The sequence below is a fragment of the Cyprinus carpio genome, chromosome B12 (genome assembly GCF_018340385.1).
Source record: "Cyprinus carpio isolate SPL01 chromosome B12, ASM1834038v1, whole genome shotgun sequence".
In the NCBI taxonomy this organism is placed as follows: domain Eukaryota; kingdom Metazoa; phylum Chordata; class Actinopteri; order Cypriniformes; family Cyprinidae; genus Cyprinus; species Cyprinus carpio.
Genome location: NC_056608.1, coordinates 24,313,273 through 24,326,463, shown reverse-complemented (window position 1 = coordinate 24,326,463; position 13,191 = coordinate 24,313,273). Strand labels below are relative to the sequence as shown.

The 13,191-nt window shown below is 33.1% G+C and overlaps 1 protein-coding gene across 1 annotated transcript; it reads right to left on the bottom strand.

The window, feature by feature from the left end:
• Positions 1–2,303: 2,303 nt before the first annotated feature.
• On the bottom strand, positions 2,304–11,776 carry LOC109083460 (fatty acid desaturase 6). Its single transcript, XM_042736022.1, has 8 exons — positions 11,702–11,776; positions 11,537–11,609; positions 9,631–10,036; positions 7,456–7,622; positions 5,686–5,866; positions 5,189–5,373; positions 3,487–3,666; positions 2,304–2,590 (listed from the first exon to the last, which is right to left on the bottom strand). The coding sequence occupies exons 3-8, from the start codon at positions 9,836–9,838 to the stop codon at positions 2,441–2,443; spliced, it is 1,071 nt and encodes a 356-aa protein (XP_042591956.1). The 5' UTR covers positions 9,839–10,036; positions 11,537–11,609; positions 11,702–11,776; the 3' UTR covers positions 2,304–2,440.
• Between the last annotated feature and the right edge of the window lie 1,415 nt (positions 11,777–13,191).

The window sequence follows — 13,191 nt, the reverse complement described above, 5'->3', positions numbered from 1 at the left end:
TGCTTCTATCGGCCTATATTCAAAATAGGTGTTCATTTTGGCATTTAATACCTTGGTGACTGTTCCTGTAATAAATTAACTGTAAGTTTCTTCAAATGAGTCACGTAAAGATTCTTGTTGTGGCTCTTCAGTCTGGAGAATAAAGGTCAGTGCTGCCACCTGCTGGACAAAGAGAACTCCAACATGAGCCAAAGCCAGATTTCTTTTCTTAAAAAGGACATGACAAAAGTTAACATGTTTTTCTATACATTAGCAGTTTCTATAGTGATGTCAAGCTCAAATAAATAAATAAACAATAAAAAAATGTAAATATAACCATATATATATATATATATATATATATATATTCTATATATATATATGTTTATGCTGCATATTAATTTAATGCAATAATTTAATCAAATTAAAATATTTAATTAAAATGTTTATTTTATTAATTTATTTATATTTACATTAAGTCATTTAGCAGACGCTTTTAACAAAAGCGATTTACAAATGAGGGCAAAAGAAGCAATCAAAAACTAACAAAAGAGCAATAACATGCAAGTCTCGGTTAGCCTAACGCAGCACACGAAGCAAAGGTGTTTTTATATATATTTAAAGTACATATTAATATTATGTGTTTAATTATTAAATAAAACTATTCAAATGCATAAACAAATAATATCAATATAATATTGAAATAATAAAAAACATTTAATTTTATAATTTAGTTAAAATATTATTTTAATAATACTATTATTTTTACCCGTGTTTTTCCAATCCCTTCTGACTTTCTATCTTCCATGGATCACAGGAAAACATGCTGCCATTTACATACAATGCAAGTTAAAATTGGAAAGATGATAAAGCAACATGAAAGGCGTCTATATGAATTGTGTGCCACATTCCAAGTCTTTTGAAGTCGTAAAAATAGCATTGTATTGTCAAAAAATCTTGCAGAATCAATACAGGGCTACTTCAAAACAGTTGAATATCTACTTCAGTTTATTTGGTCAGTAAAATCAATGTTTCATCTTCATTTCAAATTTCTCTCAAACACACACCTCTGTATCACACACGTACACACAAGAACACACAGAAAAAAAAACAAAAATGATATATATTTTGATTAAAATCAGAAAAATAAAAAAAAAACACCACACCAACCAACAGAAAAAAAACAAAACTGAAAATAATAATAATATGTTTATGTAATAAAAAAACTACATTTCCCACATATTCATTCCAGTTAAAAGTTCTCATATCTACTGTGTGCTAGAGATTATAGCATTCTTGTTAGCAAATTCAAATATGTCAATCTACAACCATAATAAAAAATGAAAAATGTGTGCTTTAATCCACACAAAAACTGTTTCAAATCCTAGTGAGCAGCCTATCTAGACAGCATTTGAAGACATCACTACCATCAAGATACCTTCATTTGGCCAAAATTTTAAAAGCAGCATCACACGTAACCTTGGCTGAGAAAACAATCCCATAATGCATTGCAAACTCTATTAGTCTCCTGTGTGTTTCACATACAGATTTGCAGTTTATCAAAATAGTCTCTTAAAGGGATAGTTCACCCAAAAATTACGTCATCATTTACTCATTCTCCACTGGTTCCAGACCTGAATGAGTTTATTTTTTTCTGCTGAACACAGAAGAAAATATTTTAAAGAATGCTGGTAAACAAACAGTTGATGGTAGCCATTGACTTTTCAAAAAATATAAAAAATAAATGGAAGTCAATGGCTACCGTCAACTGTTTGGTTACCAACATTCTTTAAAATGTTTTCTTTTGTGTTCAACAGCTGGAAGACATTCATACAGGTTTGGATCAACCTGAGGGTGAGTGAATGACAGAACTTTAATTTTTAGGTGAACTGTCCCTTTAAGAGACAGCAAAGGCAGCTCACTAAACCTTGGAACAAAGTCAAAGTGTGTCCTGTATAGACAGGTAAAGTTTTATGCATCTTTTTAGTCTTCATACAGCTGCGTATTGAAGCTGAGAGCTGATCTGGGGTCAGAGGGCATGTATGATAAAAACAGCAGTGCTTTATTACCACTGATCTGACATCAGCACATAAGGCAACCATCCTTACATTCAATAATGCCATTAGCGAAGCGAATAGGAAGAACTGTCATGAATGAAATTGCACTGCATTGCTTGTTATAAAGTGTACTTTTCTTGATCCTGGTCTTTTCACGATTCATCAGTGAATTCAACAAATGTTTAGAATATCAAATTGTCATCCATCTCTAAAAGCACTTTCTTTTCCAGCTGATGCCATCATTCAAGTCTCATCCAGCATGTTTTCTGCATCAAATAGCCTGTTTCTTTCATAAATATGTCACGTTGTGAGCCGAGTTTCACATTGACTTTAATTCTAATGCCTTTATGCACCAATTGAAAGTGTATCAAATTTGGACTCGTCTTCTGCTCTTCATCCCATCATCACTGGATTCCCACCAGTTCAGTGATGGGCGGCGCGAACACCATCAGCTCCTGATATCTGTGGAAGAACAGACTCAGACGGGAGATGTAAGCGTCCTCGTGATACGGCAGCTTCTTCTCCTTCAGATACTGAGACACGAGCGGCTTCACCTGACACAATCAACACATGCACATTCACTATTATGTCTATTTATTTGCCATATTGTCTTTATTGATTAGTTTATCCTTCTTAGAATAATGTTGTATCATTAGTTTATTCATTTTTGTGAATGTAGTGTTACTTTTAATTACTGTTAATTTATTTATGCTTCATTTTAATTTAATAAATATTTTTTTTGCAAATTAGATTGTTACTTTGTTACAATTTAATCTAATAAAATGTGTCTATTGAATTGAATTGTTTATTTGTATATGTTTAGTTGGCATATCATCCTCACCCATTAATAATTTCTATTAAATTAATCTCGTTTGACTGATGTTTAATTCAATTATAAAATTAACTTATTAATTAAATCATTACTTTTTGTGAATTTTATTAATACTTTATTTGTTAAGGCTGCATTTTAATCTATTTAAATATTAAGGTAATTTTTTAATACCCTGTTTATCATATTAATCAGTTTTTAATTTTTGAATTTAATTTACTATATTAAAGAATGTAATGTTTATTTGTAATATTTATTTCTTTAAATTATGTGAATAAATAATAATATAAATAATATGCATATAATAAATAAACATGAATAATTACAAATTATGGTAAATATATTATAAAAAATTATAAATTCAATTATTTAAATTAAATTACAATTACAAATTCTATTAATTTTATATTATAATTTAATATAAATTCAACGATTCAATTAAAATGCAGCATAACATTTAGAAAATAAAATGAATATAAAAATTATAAATTAATTTAACAATTAAAATTATTTAATGTAATGATTGAATTTAAAAGTTAATTTAAATTATGACATTATTTCTGTTATTTAATAATGGCATTTTTGGAGGGATCTGCAGTTTGTTGTGGTTTGAGCGCACACCTTCAGGCACATGTTGTCAGACAGAAACGGGAAGAGGTGATGCTCCACGTGGCAGCTGATGAGGGAATGGCCGAAGGTCCAGTCCAGCAGTGGGTTTCGGGGAAGGTTCAGGACTCCGTGTGTCATCTGGTAGATGCGTTTGGGCCGGTTAGTGGGAGAAAACATTGGCAGGCCGATGTGCTGCGAAAACAGAGACACAGAAACTGAAAACTCTAACTAAAACTCCAGTATAAGAATAAAATGCTGAAACAGAGAAGAACGTGGTGCCTTTAAGCGATTCAACTTTTAGCTCAGTGTGTGTTTGATCTTTAAGTGGGGGCCTGAACTGGACAAAACTGATGTAAACACACAAGACAATAGCACATACATGTATTTATTTCACACCCACACTATGAACCAGCAGCACAGCATTCACTCCTAAACAAAGATCTCAAACATCGCTGCGGGTCTCAGCTTTACACCAGCAAAAATACCTCAGAGGATCAGCACAATACAAAAGTACATTCTCCCTTTGCTCTGCCTGGGAAAATCATGCGTGAATTGTTCTCCGCCGTTTGACTTTTTTCTGCAGTTGAACCCTGTGAACCTCGCCAGCAGGAGAGGAGAACAAAGCCGTATTGAGGGGGTCTCGCGGGAAAGGACGGAGAGGCACACAAAGACAGGGATGGATTGATGCAGACTTCAGCTGAGTAGCTTGGAAAGTTCACACTCAGAATGATTACTTTTATGAGCCCGAGAGAGACGACAGAATAATGTAGTGATGAAGTGTTACTGTACGGCAAAAGAGTTTTGATGATAGTGGGTTGTGTGCGGTCTCTGGATAAAGCTCAAGACCACAATAATACTAGCTGCAAGAGATTCATTAACTATCACCACTGTATCTTTGATTATAGCTGAAGTGTGTAATTTCTGTACATCACTAGCATGCAAAAACAACTATATTTCTATATTTTCTGAAGATAGTTATAGTGTACATTTATATTTTCTGAGCATGCAAATACAACTACAGCATACAATACAACTGTTTTTTTTTTAGATGGTATATATAATTTATATTTTCTGAGCATGCAAAAACTGCTATATTTTATATTTTATGAAGAAAAGAAGTGTAAATAATGTAATTCATATTCACGAAACATGCAAAAATAACTATATTTTTATATTTTCTAAAAGTAAGTGGTATAAATAATTTAACATATTTACTGAGCATGCAAAAACCACTATATTAAAAAAAAAAATTCTGAAGATAGGTAGTATAAATAATTAAATGTATATTTTCTGAGCATGTACTGTAAAACAAAAATTGCATGCAAAAACCACTATATTTTATATTTTCTGAAGAAAAGTGGTGTAAATAATTTAATTTATATTTTTGAGCATGCAAAACAAATTATTGCATGCAAAAACAAATCTATTTTCATTTTTGCTATATTTTATAACAATGTGTTTTCTAAAGAGAAGTGATATAAATAATTTAATTGATATATTTACTGAGCATATCAAAACAACTATAGCATGCAAAAAAAATATAATTTTAATATTTTCTGAAGATAAGTAGGGTAAATAATTTAATTTAAAAACAGCTATTTTTCATATTTTACTGAAGATGATGCTCTGGTTGTATCTCAAACAACTGTAGAAAGCATGCAAATCAAAAATAGTGGTGCATCACCCAAAAATTTTTTTTGGCATTTTATCTCACCTGAAATATGTTGACGTGTATGTACGGCAGGGAGAACATGGCTCTGCACAGAAACATGAGCAGCAAAGCGGAGCTGCACGACAGACCCGACACACACCTGAGCAGATAATACTGAGAAAAAAAGCCCAGACACACACACAGGACAGTGCGCAGGATCTGGAGCGGAGACTGACCCTTCAGCTGGCCTGAAACACATGAGGTTTCTCATCAGCGAATAAACTCACCCACAGAAGAGGTCAAATGTAAATACATGAAGTGTACATCAGCTCAGAGTTAAATGAACTCCGTCGATGTGCCGTGCTTAGCAAAAAGTCATTTATATCCTCAGTGAATGTGTGTGCAACCACAAAATCACTGTTACTCAGAACATTTCTGATGCTTAAATGAAAAGTTCCCCACAAAATGATCACACATGTTTTATCTCTTGTTGCTTAATCACATATTAACTGGTTAGGATGCATTGAAAAGCTGTGTGTGTAAGGGCTGAAAGGCCTCACCGATGGCGACGATGGGTGTGATGATGGGGACGGCCAGCGGCGCGATGAACAGATAGATGCATCGAGGCAGGAAGGGGATTTTCCAGGTGCTGGAGTCTCCCAGACCGATCACATTAGTGTAAGCGTGATGCATCTTGACGTGAGCCTGAACGCCGGCCCCTGCTGAGAATGAGCCGCACACCTGAGAGACCACAGAGACGGCTCACGTGATACATGCAGGGGTACAGAAGACCACATCTCATCAAAATCTTTTCTCATTTAAGGGTTTTTGCAGTATTTAAAAGATTATGTAAATGAAGAATTGTGCACCATTTCTAGGCTCACCATTTTTACCAAATGTGAGTAAATAAGTGTCATTGATCATGCAGCTCTTTGTACAGATGGTCAAATGTGCTTGCTTTTACTGAAGATGCTTTTTGGAACATCTCAAATCATGCGAGATTTTAATTTAATATGATGATTTAATAATAGAATTTAAATATTAGAAAAAAACACTAATTTGCATTGAATATTTAGATGAAATATTTAAATTGTAAATTTATCATTAAATTATATATATATATTAGTGCTGTCACATGATTAATCATGATTAATCACATCCAGAATAAAAGTTTTTGTTTACATAATATATGTATTTGTACTGTGTATATTATGTATATAGAAATATATAATAAATATATATATATATATATATATATATATATATATATATATATATATATATATATATGCATGTGTTTGTTTTTATTTATACATAATAAATATACACACATATATTATGTAAACAAATATTGTATTTTGGATGCAATTAATCATGATTAATTGTTTGACAGCATTAATATATACATATACATATACATATACATATACATATACATATACATATATTTGTTTTTTTTTGCTTTTTTTTGCTTGGCATATTATCTTTATTCATTAGTTTATAATATTTTAATAATCTTGTCTGACAAAAGTTACTACATCAATTTTTTCCTTTTTTTGAATTGCAGTTACTTTATTATTAAATATTATTAAGTGGCATTTTAATTCATTAAATAATTTAAGCTGCAATTTAATAATTTAATTGAATTAAAATAATAAATAAAATATTTTAAATAATACTTAAAAAATTTTGAATACTTTAATTTGCTATTTTAATTAATTAGTAAACATTAAAATATCTAAATGATGCAAATATTTAATATTGTTAATAATATCATTAAAAAAGTAAATAATTTAATTAAAATGATTAAAAACTAAATATAGGTCAGATGTTCTTGGTTCCAGTGAAGATTAAGATGCTTTTTGGCACATTCTCCAGTGCTCCTGTCATTAAAGCAAAAGAGAAACTGAACAAATTTGAACATTTGATTCGGAAATCTGATTACATTCATATTTTAAAATGCATATAAAACTATAAAATCAAATAATTTTTGGGGCCCACTGTATATGCATGAGTACAGACTGTTGACATGGAATATGACCAACATTATAACTCTTCTACATTCTTGAGCGGATAGAAACTGTAAATTAATCGAAATCCTCTTAATCTATGAAGTTAATTCATGAAGAATTAATCAGCTAAATTCTTTCCATACTTTTGCATTTTCGTGTTGCATGTGAAACACACTTCACTTATACACTGATGACCCAAAACACATGGAATTAAGGTGAAAATGGAAAACCATGGTACTTTTGGTGCATTTTCTTTCTAATGATAGATTTCCCTGTATTCACAATGTTTAATAATTTCACATCGGCAGCAAATCTCACTTCGATGAAGAAGACGGCCCAGAAGTGGGCCCAGGCCGGAGACTCGCTGAGCGTGCCGTGACTGGCCAGGTGTGTTCCTTTAACAGTGATAACAGCGTGAGCCACGCCCATCATCAGAACACCAGACAGGAAATACAGCGGCTGAGACGAACCCAACAACAGGAACCCTGCAGACACAAGAACAACATCACTGCAGCGGCGGAATACTTACAGCGGAATACAAAGGAAACATGAAAATAATGAGGCGGAAAATAATGCAGTGGGCTGAAAAGAGCTATTAACGCTATTCTCCTGACTTCTGAAAATAGAAAATGCACAAAAACGTACAGCCCATTCAGTCAAAATAAGGATTATTAGTAGTGCAATCATGATTTGTTGCAGTCTTTTTGAGCAGAACTCAAGTGCCTCCTATAATTTCAAATGCAGCAGGCATATTAGGAATAAGGTGGATACACTGAGCATGTAATACGCACACGTATGACATCATCGTTTATGGCAGTGAATACACGTTTCATTTGGTATCTTTTTTAATTAAATTATGTGTTATGATGGGTATGTTTGAAGAAATATCTGCTTTTAATTATTTAATCAGGCAATGGTTATATTTATTTGAATGTTTCTGGGTATTATTTATTATCATGTATTATTTTTTTTTAAAAAGGTATCATGTAGATCATGCATTTTGGTGTCATATTTCATATTTGTTTTGCTGAAATCCAAAGAATGCCGCTAAAGTTCAAAAAATATAATGCTGGTAATTAAATAACGCAATGTCCTTTTGTTTTGGCTAGTATAATATTACTATTAAATTATCTTTTTTCTCATAATTAAGCAGTTTTGACCCCCATCGCTGTTGGTTTCTCCCTGAAAGCGACTCAGTGGCTCCACTGCTGCATGAAACTGGATCTGCCCAATGGGAGGGAGGCACCCAGATGAACCGGTCGCCATGACAACCACCACCACAGGAGCGCCTCACTAATTTGGATATCAAAGGGATAGTTCACCCAAAATTGAAAATCCTGTCATCATTTACTCACTTGTTCCAAACCTGTACGAGTTTCTTTCTTCTGCTGAAGGGTAAAGGAAGACATTTTTAAGAATGAAGGTAAGCAAACAGTTACTGCCCCCCTTTTCCTTATTATGGAAGTCAGTGGGGACCAGCAACTGTTTGGTCTTCATTCTTTTGTGTTCAGCAGAAGAAAGAAATTCATACAGGTTTGGAACAAGTGAGTAAATGAAGACTGAATTTTCCTTTTCACCTGAACTATCCCTTTAACCGTCCTCAATGTCTGAAAGCTTAAAAGCTTACTATATAAAGAAGCCAAGTTGTTCAGATTGAAAGTCAAAGAACGTTTGGCACGAAACTGAAGTTTTGGTTTCTGTGTCAGTGTTAAAGAGAAGTTTTACCCAATAACCGGCTGGCACACAGTCCCACACCTTCATGACTAAACCATTCAACAATTTGTTTTTAATGCACATAATCCAAAATAATCCCTATTGATGATGACATTACACACCCTCATACAACTCCTGCGGCCGTTGTAAACACAATGATGTTGAAATGAAAACAATCACAGCATAAAAACACACTTTGAATGTTCCCTAGACTCTGAGCAACTTAAATCAAAATGCAAATATTTTTAGGATAAAGAAACAATAGATACTAAAAATACTGTACTTCACATTTCTTTGTAATTATTTGTACATTTATACAAATTATGAGTGAAAACTGTTTCAAAGTAAAGTTTTTTTTTCAGATATGAATGGGTGAATCTCCAAAAAAATAAAAAATAAATAAATAAATAATAATAAAAAAAAATATGCCAGACATATATATGCATGCATGATACATGCATTATTGTGACATTTTTATTCAGTAAAATGCTCACTATTCTAATATATTTTACTTTTGAATGTTTTTGTAATTCCCCTAATTATTCTCATTAAATCAGTAAAGATATATAATCACGATACTATTTTTAAATAATACATAATTGTTCCCTTTTTTTTTTTTTTTTTTTTTTTTTTGCTTTACAGTAATGAATATTTAAAGTGGAAATTTTCATGGACTTTATATAATGGAGTTAATTTGGTTTCTTCTGTTTGTTTGGAGATTCTCCCAAAGAGCCTGTGTGTCTAAAACGAAAAGTTGTTTAAGTGTGTGTGTGTGTGTACCTGCCGGTAAACTGATGAAGGCTGCGGTGAGGATGCTGCAGTCTATTCCTCTCCTCTCCCACCAGCTGCTGTCTCTCACACTCTTCTGCACCAGGCGCGTGAGCTCCATCATCAGCGTCTCCCGCTCCGCGTCCGCCTGCGCCTCGTCCCGGTGTCCTTCGCCATCCCGGGACGCGGTGTCTCTCCTCTTCTCAGGATTGCTCTGCATGCTAGCGCTGGAGCTCAGAGACGCATGGCTCACACACACACTCTCCGTCCCGTCCGCGAAACAAGGCAGTGAGAGACTTTAGTGCTGACTGCGCTAGAAACAGATCTCTCTCGCTCTCTCTCACTGTGTCTTTCTCGTTCCCACGGCGATGCCTTTGGCAGGAGTGTCCTCAATGCTGTAAGAGTCCTGCGTCATCTCCTATCACAAGAACACACACACACACACACACGTGTTTTACGGGGACTCTCCATACTGTACAAACAGTACATTCTATCGTCCTACACCTAAAACTACAGTCACAAAAGAACTTTCTGCATTTTTAGATTTTCAAAAAACTTAATTTTGTATGATTTATAAGCTCGTTTCCTCATGGGGACCAAAAATTTATACATTACAATGAAACAAATTCAATCTTTAAGCATTTTCCTCTCTTTAGAAAACCACGTATGAAAATGTAGAAAGCGCTTATGGATTGAGACAGGGATATTTAAAGTTCATATTTTGGTCTCACCTGTTTTTCTGCACTTAATATGCTTTAGTAAGGTGTGTACAGAATGTGGTCTTTTAATATCACTGTCACTGTGCATTAACCGTGTTCTTTATATAAGAGGAAAATGGTGACATTTTTCACAATCACAACAACAATTTAAATACTGCCTTAAACTCAATAGCAGAAAGGTAGCACTATGCTGCAGGTATGGCGGATAAACAAAGCAGTTTCCCAGAACTCATCGTGGCGTTATGTCACATTCTTATTCTTTGAGGACACGGGTGGGAAGGTGTGTGGAAAGAATTGGCTGTAGCCTTCAGATAGCACAACACTTCTTATGGAGAACAGGAAGGCTAACATTAACATACAGCAACTCCCACACAGAAACTGTTTTTTTCTCTCATATTGCTATCAAATGGATAATTGTAAATTCCTTTGGACTCAAAGGAAAAAAGTTTTGCTGTGTGGTTGAATCTTCACATACTTCACAAACAGTTTCATTACACAAAACGGAACAACTTCTCTCCATATCTTTTTACAGATCAGCATAGCATATGCTTAATTAGCTGTTTGTGACACAACAGGGTATACATACTTATAATATTAAGGTATACAGGATAGCATTTGGGGAAAGTTCAGTTTTACACAATGTTTGGACTTAATCTGTCTGGGTTAATGTGTAATATGTGCAGCTGTATCCATACCATTATTTACACAACATATATTTCATTTGAACAAGATGAGACAGAATGTTGTTGCTGATTTTATGAGCACAACTCACACAGAAAAACAAATGGGAGGCATCTGGAAAGATTAAATTTTTCAACTATGAATCAGTCAACTGTGAAGTCTTAACCGATCTTTTCAAGGTAAAGAAATTATTTAAGTAATTAAGTAATATTTATATAAAACATTTTTTTGTCAAAACAAAAATGTAGTTGTTGAAAAAAATATATCGTTTTTTTTTTTCAGTAAGCTAATAAAAAAAAAGTTTGAAAAGTCTAATTTTCCTGAAAATGTAGATACATAGAAAATATTATCATTATTATTATTATTATTATTATTAATAAATAAACAGTATGTGAAGTTTGCCCATTGATTGTTTCACTTGTTAATTAAATACACAATATAAACATAATGGATTAACATGAATGAAAGTATCATTACAATATAATTCTAATGCACATGACAGACTGTAAATCACTCACCATTAATCAGCAGCAGAAGCGACACACACAGTGAGATCAGAAACCTCATTGTGACTAATGACTCCTCCTGCACCTGCACACACATACACAATATATATGCACACATGAAATGTTTCTCATATGTTACACTTTATTTTGAGCATATTTGCACATAAATAACTTTACCTGAGGTCAAATGCTGCTGTAGAGCAAACTGAACACAGTGATGATGAGCTGCATCTCATCAGTGCCTTTAATAACTGTGGGTGGGCCTTTACTGGATTTGTCTACAATAATTTAAATAATTTTCTCATGTGACATGAAGATATTTATTTGAATGGACTGCTTCCTTGTGTGCACCTGATTTTAGAAATTCTTTCACTCTACTCAAACAAATGTAAATGGAATGATGAAGAACACGTACTTTTTTTCCAAAACAGCTTTACAAAAAACAGTATAAAACAAACCATCCAGTGAGTGAGCTAAAGGTGACTGGAAGGATTTATTAGATTTTAGATTTTAATTGTGTATAAATAATGTTTAACCAATAACATTAAAATAATTTGTTCATACTAAGACCACTGAGGCAAGCAGGTGATCAAGTGATATGAGGTTTATGAGATGTGCAAACTTACAAGATCATAACATAATGCAAATAACAACTCAAACTTAAACCAAAAAGTACATTGTAATGTCTTTAAAGCAGCTGGGAAACAGCACGCTAGTTAGCAGGTTAACATTATAACATTAGGCAAATTCATGAGTATCTAATATTCAGGTACACAAAATGAAGGGGGGACAAAAGAAAGAAAAAGCAACTAATAACATTAATGGAACTAGATTTACAAAGAAAGCATAGAATAAAATCAGGTTAAGCAGGCAAGTAACGTATACTTCCTTGAAGCAAGAATGTGTCACACACACACACACACACACACACACACACACACACACACACACACACACACACACACACACACACACACACACACACACACACACACACAATACATTTAAAAAAAAAAAAACAATTGTTGTGCAGAGCATAGGCTATGTCCCGAGTGCTGATCATTTTGTTGAAGCAAGAAAGCATTGGAGCATTTAAGGAAGTGAACACTTTAATGAAGGTTCAGAATTGCACCATTTAGAAATGTCCGATTCCTCTGCTGGACATTTCTGTGTTCACAATTTCTCCTTTGGAAGTGTGCAGACTAATACAAACAGAGCATTTTTTACAGCATTTATAAATTTAGGTTATTATTACTTTCTACATTGCATTTTAACAACTTGAATACATTAACAGTAATATATCAAATACTATAACAAAAAGTTAATTAGTTAATACATTAGGTATCATGAATCGAATGACAGCGACTCATTTATTGAGAAGTACTGAATGTGATATTTCAAAGTGGACAGCCAGGTTTAATGTTATTTTTATACATTATAGGACTTTCAGAAAACCACCAGATTGGACTCCAGACCCATGCTGCTAAGTTTCTAAATGAAGTTGTCATTGTACAGCTGTCAATCACCTAAAGTGGATTTTTCCAGTTGATTGAGATTCACAAAGAACTACATAGTACATGACTGTCACCACTGCATTAAATGTTTTTTATTTCATTCTCCATTATCATGCATTTTTAAATTTGGAGATCTCAACTTAAAAAAAAAAA